General features: G+C 43.1%; 1 protein-coding gene across 1 annotated transcript; it reads right to left on the reverse strand.

The window, feature by feature from the left end:
- Nucleotides 1–2,058: 2,058 nt before the first annotated feature.
- On the reverse strand, nucleotides 2,059–4,532 carry six1b (SIX homeobox 1b). The gene is made up of 2 exons (XM_063223567.1): nucleotides 3,749–4,532; nucleotides 2,059–2,616 (listed from the first exon to the last, which is right to left on the reverse strand). The coding sequence occupies exons 1-2, from the start codon at nucleotides 4,306–4,308 to the stop codon at nucleotides 2,322–2,324; spliced, it is 855 nt and encodes a 284-aa protein (XP_063079637.1). The 5' UTR covers nucleotides 4,309–4,532; the 3' UTR covers nucleotides 2,059–2,321.
- Between the last annotated feature and the right edge of the window lie 2,147 nt (nucleotides 4,533–6,679).

The raw sequence follows: 6,679 nt of genomic DNA on the forward strand, positions 1-6,679 counted from the left end.
AGTAATGCTGGCAACAACTGGTTCCGATTAGGGGCAGGAAATCCTCGGTGCTCTCTGTTGAAAACAATTACCATGACATGAGCACATAGGATGGGTGGGAGGCTAGGCTACTCCACTCCACGTCCAAACTTTTTTCGGTGTGCCAAAGGAACATGAGTCTCAATAAAGAATCCTTGACTGCAAAACATACAAACTCTTGAGTGGATGGGGTTGCGTCTAACCCCGAAACCGGAAGTCCCTGTCGTGCCGAAAAGCGAGTGCCTGCCAGAATCTGAGTGCCCTCATTGAAACCAATGACCAATTTTTCAGATATTTTTTACCCATTTTTGCAGATAAATCTGACACAATTTAAGATGGAAAGCCTATCAATAAAGCATCTGCATTCCTTCTGGAAGTATTACAAAGAACTGGTTACAATTTCGGTATTATTTCCATAAAAGAATCGAAGAATTGTCATAACAAATGTTACAGTTTCATTCAAATAGCTCATATTAAGTGGAGGATAAGTACTGTTTCATAAGCATATTTTTAGTTCATAAATTATGTAATTCATTCTGCTAAAATGTGTATAATTGTCTCTCAAAAAATTTCATTGGTTTCAATGAGGGCACTCAGATTCTGGCAGGCACTCGCTTTTCGGCACGACATCCCAATTAACTCCTGTGAACAGTCCCAGATATGCGGCTTACATTTATGGGGCAATTAAAGCGCATTGTTGATTTTAGACCAGATAGATTTTCAAGATAGGCCAATGTCAAAGGAAAACATAGCCATTTGGAAAGCACATGTCGAGACTGAGTGTGGTAGGCTATATTCTTTTAAACAAAACAAATAGGCCTAGTTTACTTGCCTTTCTAAACCTGAGGCTGTATGGACATTGAATTAGGGCGTAGCTATGCGTAATTACATTGATGAATTAATAAATATGCACTGTGTGAACAACTCGCTCCTGGACAATTTGCACTAATTGTTCACTGAGAGTGGATAATTTCTTGTGTGTGTGTGTGTGTGTGTGTGTGTGTGTGTGTGTGTGTGTGTGTGTGTGTGTGTGTGTGTGTGTGTGTGTGTGTGTGTGTGTGTGTGTGTGTGTGTGTGTGTGTGTGTGTGTGTGTGTGTGTGTGTGTGTGTGTGTTGTTTGCTTATTATGTTGAATAGACGATTTATGAATGAAGCGAAGCCCACGTGAGTGAGTGGCTCTCTTGTGCGCAGCTGGTGTGCCTTCTCTCTGGCCCAGAACCGCCAGAACAAACAGAGCGCGCGTTAAGTAAACAGGCCACTGCGGACCAGTCGATCCACTTCCACCACAAAAGGCACCGCATCCCATGAGTGGACTGCTCTGGACTCTTTCCGGGGACCTTCACCCAGCCCCATGCGCAAAACCATATCTGGGATACATTTTGTTTGTTTATATCGTATTGGCCTATACCTGTTCCTGACCGTTTTGTTGTTGCGCCTGATTTTAGTAGCTATCAGTGCTCCCAACATGTAGGCTTGCCTAAGAGGAAGAATAAATTATTTCTCCAGAGCTATTCTCTGATTATAATAATAATAATAACAACAATAATAGACTAATAATAATCAGTTAATAACAGGTCTAAGCATAATGGAAGTGAACCCCTAAATGTACGCTTACATTAGGTTAAAACACAATAATTTAAACAGAATGAATCCATAAATAGCCCTATTTTCTTTAAGACAAAATAATAAAAAAAAATAATTTTGTTTTGCTGGTCAGTATCGCCTCACATTTTAATAAGCCTATCAAGTGATGGGAGTAGCCTAAGCTCGTTTGGGAAACGATTTGGGTCATTTTTAAAATGTCATTTGGAACTTGTATTCCAGATTTTTGTTTTCAGTGAAATTCATCCAAATTTCGTCATACAGTAGCCTGTCAACAATCCCAGTTTACTGCCATCTCATTTGAAGCAAACATAATGGTTGTTTGCTGGACCAATTATGAATCTCCAGTTCACGGTCAGAGACTAGCCTATGGGATGGGAAAATAGTGTCGATTTTAACAGCGCTTCGGTGTCAAGAGAAAATACAGCGGAGAGGGTATGCGATTGCAGAAGAGCATGTGTTTTATTAACTGCTTTTGGTTAAAGCCATCTGACCAGTTTAACGACTTGGCAAATGTCAGTCCACGTATAACTATGGTGTGGCCTTTCAGTGAGTGCCTGTCCACAACAGATAACCTAGGAATTTTTTAGAATTATATTTTTTTATATTTCATATATATACAGCAAAAGTGGCAAATCTCAGTTTATGTTATACGTAAAAAAATAAACAAAAATAAAATAAATAAAAGCCTCGCCATAACTTTAAGAACCGAGATCCACCAGGCTCGACGTTAAAGGTCCAAGCAAAGAGTCCTGAAGCTGGTGTGGATGTCCCTGCATTCCGTGCACCGACTGAGCGGCGCCGAGGCCGGCCATAGGGTAAGCGGACGCCCCGGGGTGACTCATGTTACCCTGGAGTAGAAGCACGTTGTTCTGGTCGGGGCTCTGCGGGGGTGAAAACTCGTCTTCCGAGCTGGACATCAGGGACTTCCCGCCGTCCAGCGGTGACAGCTGGTTCTGTTTGTTGGCGCCGGAGTTGTTGTTCTCGCTGTTCTCTCTGTCACAATAAGGAATGGGCAGCGTGAGATACATAAACCCATTCCACACTCCAAATGACCATAGAAATATAGGCCTATATAAAAGCAATCCTTCACAAACCGAGGTAGGTTGAGAGTAGGGCCTGGATAATAATATTTCAATGCGATATAGTTTGTCACACGTTTGCGTAATAGTGAAAGCAATCGCCAAAACAAGGTAGGCTTGTGCAATAGGAAGAATTAGATTTCAGTTGCATGATTTTCCATAGTTTTGTCTTGATTTGACTACAAGCCGACCACTGTGTTTTTAAAGGCCAGTCAATTCAGCATAACCAAATAGCCCGTTGTGTCAGAAGGCGAAAGATAACCAACATGAACTAAACATAGGCTACAAAAATATGAACCATTTTCTGAAATAGATGGTACACAACTCTTTCTCAACGCAGTCAAGACTGCCAAGTAAAAGAACAGCCTCGTCTATTTTGAACGGCGTGTAGCCGCTCTAAGTTAGAACTCTAAAATGGCACAAAAATATGACCTAAATTACAGATCGAGTGTATAGCGAGTAAATATTATTTGATGTTAAATAAACTCGTTTTATGTGCCCACTCTGCGTACAGACAAGTCGACTGTCAAACACTTTGTTACCCGAAGGCCTCAGTAGGCTACAGGCTGTGTAACCAAATACTGAACAACCATTTTGGTTGATATTTCGACATTTTATGCTTGAAGGAGGGCAGCTGAAGCCCTGCGCGCAGGTGAAAAGTTGTGGGCTATTTTGCCATACTTATGGCCACAGATGCCGTGTTATTGTTTTCATCTCACTGTATTTGTTTTTACGACACTGCATGGCCTCAGCCATTAAGAGGCACGTGCGTACAACTTGCCCTAAAGGCAGTAAATAACATGCACAGAGCAAACAGCCTGGAACGTACCACTTGTAGGGCTTAATAATAATAACAACAACAATATTAACAATACTTTAATATTAATGTTAATAATAATAATAGTTTAGTAGGCCTACTGGTGTGTGGTAACAATGTAATAGCTGGCGTAAGACACGTTAAGCTATATTGAATACATCTAACTACTGAGTGGCCTAATTCTGAACAGTTCATCCCAAATTAATGTGCAAGGTAACTGTGGCAATACCTTTCTTTCGCCTCTGCTGCTCGGTCTCTCTGCCTCCTGTTTTTGAACCAGTTGCTGACTTGAGTGGTGGTCAACCCGGTAGCCTCTGCCAACTCTCGTTTCTCCCGAGGAGAGGGGTAGGGGTTGTGGGTGTACCATTCCCGCAGGACGCCCCGGGACTTCTCCTTGAAGCAGTAGCTGGTCTCTTCGCCATCCCAGATAGTACGTGGCAAAGGGAATTTCCTCCGCACCCGGTATTTCCCCACGGCGCCCAGTGGCCGTCCCCTCAGTTTCTCAGCCTCGATGTAGTGGGCCTTCAGCCATAGCTGTTGCAGTTTGGGATGGTTGTGCGGCGAGAACTGGTGGCTCTCGAGTATCTTGTAGAGCTCTCGGAAGTTCCCCCGGTGGAAAGCGACGACGGCTTTGGCTTTCAGGACGCTCTCGTTTTTGTGGAGGTGGTCGCAAGCAGGCAGCGACCAGAGGAAGCGGCCCAGCCTCTCGAGGTTCCCCCCTTGCTGAAGCACCTCACATACGCACGCTACTTGCTCCTGGGTGAATCCGAAAGAGGGCAACATTGACATGACGTCTGATGGATACGCCTTAACTCCAAAAAACCAAACCGCTCTCCCCTGCCTTGCGAAAGGAGCGGCGTGGGGGACCACAGCAGCAGTGGCTTAATGCGAGGACTGTCGACCCAGGAGGAGAGTCTTCTCACACAATTATTTCGTGGGCGTTGTTGCTGTCCAGTCCACGGCGCGCGATCAGAACTTGGGACGTTTGCTTTGAGACAGCTCGCTCCACACCAAGTCATGTCGCGCTAAAAGAGCTCTGCGCGCTCGTTGATTGGCTCCCGGTCCACCCTATCGTGGCTGCGTAGTCGACCAAAGTTCGCTCGCATTTCCTCCCCCGGGGTCTCGATGGATTGAAACTAGATCCCCCATCTCCAGTTTTACCTGAGGGAGCAAGGCACCTCCATGGTAATCAATTACAGCAGACTTCCACAGACTGCAGCCCTCCTTCAAATCCCTCTATCCGGCATTTTTAACCGACCTTATATTTAACTAAACCAGTTTTCTTCATCAAATATTAATGACACTATGATTGCCCTTTGCTAATGTATTGCATTTTAATATATTATTTACCTGCATCCACTGTAAGATCCACTGCGCAGAATTCAATATGAGAAAAAAGAGAACGGGGAGAAAGAAAGAAAAAGAGATAGAAAAAAAGCGCATGGTTCCACGAGTCATTGCAAAGGTGACTGCTGTAAGTTCATATCAAGATAAGCCCGTTATCATGATAGCTCAGGCAAGAGATGGACCGTTTTCACAGTTGACAGCAGCACCCCTACGGTTATCCTTTAGGACAGAGGGCAGATGCGCTCAAGAACAGTAGTCGCGCTTTGGTCCGCTTGAATTACGCGCACCTGACGATAGATAAATCCCCGGGTTCATCTGATGCGCGCCTTTGCCCTTTTAGAAGCATTTATGCAAACAAGCCTTTGTTAGGCTACCGTGCCCTGCTTTGAGAGGGCACACGCCTGCTGAACTCAGGCAAATATACTTGACTTTTCCTTTGCTTTAGAAGTTTTTGAAGGGCTTGGGAAAAGAGAAGTTGATACTTCAAACAGTTACGTTTTTTCAACATCAATAGGAGAGTGGTAGTTTGTTTGGGTGTTAGTAGATCACAGGAGATTATTGCAAGTTTTTATGTAAAAATGTATATTGTATATGTATATTGTGCTGACCATAGTTCTGTCATAATATGCGTTGTTTATCTACATAATAACGTTATAAGACTATAAAGACAATAATAAAGACTAATCCGCACAGAAAAGTATTTTCAATTATCACCTGCCGTCCATTTTAATACATTCATACAAAAGACTTTACTTTTTTGTATCCACCCATACCTAATTGATGCACCACTGGGCATTTATCTGATGTCTGTCAAGCAAAACTTCTGAGTTGTTAGTAAGAAAAGTAATCTGCTGAGAATTGCCTCAAAATCCCCCATCTCTCTCTCTCTCTCTCTCTCTCTCTCTCTCTCTCTCTCTCTCTCTCTCTCTCTCTCTCTCTCTCTCTCTCTCTCTCCCTCTCTCTCTCTCTCTCTCTCTCTCTCTCTCTCTCTCTCTCTCTGTACAGTGAAACCCAAAACCGGTGCATTAGTAAATGAGTTCTGTGTTCGGCGAGCTCTTTGCTACCCAGACGCTGTTTTAAGGAATAGATCACATTTCTTTATCTTGACCGAAATCTGCAACGTGACACCAGGGCGACGCAAAGCCCACAATCACTCAGCCGGAATGGAGCACCTCTTTATAATTTAATTTGAGACAAGGCGTCCATTTTCAAGACCGCCTCAGAGCGGCTGGAGGAGAGGGTCAGTGTCGGCGTACATATGGCTTATATGCTTTGTACTATAAAATGCCTTATCCTCCAGCATTTTGATCATACGGCGAGGAAGGCCTAGCTCATTTTCCACCTTCGCGTCGGTCTAATTTGTCCATTCGCAGCCATGGGTCATTAAGTTAAGACTGATATTTAATTAGCTTTCTTGGAGTCAGTCCTGACACCTGTGAAAACAACATTTTTTGCCCCTGTCTCTGGAGACGGCGCGCTCTCGCTGAAGAGCCTCTTGAAACTCATCCCATTTGTCTAAAGGAGAGCATCTCACGTAGGCCTAGCCTAATGACAGAGGCTGCTTTGCATTGGACATGCTTGACTTCTGATGTCTCAACAAAAGTATTTTACAAAAACTCTCGTCATAATATGGTAACCAAATGGCAATAAATAGCCTAGATTACACACTGACCAACTCACATTGATTATATATATATATATATATATATATATATATATATATATATATATATATATATATATATATATATATATATATATATATATATAATAATGCCACGCCAATAACATCATTGCCAGCATTATTGATTCA

This window comes from Engraulis encrasicolus, chromosome 18 (genome assembly GCF_034702125.1).
Source record: "Engraulis encrasicolus isolate BLACKSEA-1 chromosome 18, IST_EnEncr_1.0, whole genome shotgun sequence".
NCBI classification, from domain to species: Eukaryota; Metazoa; Chordata; class Actinopteri; order Clupeiformes; family Engraulidae; genus Engraulis; species Engraulis encrasicolus.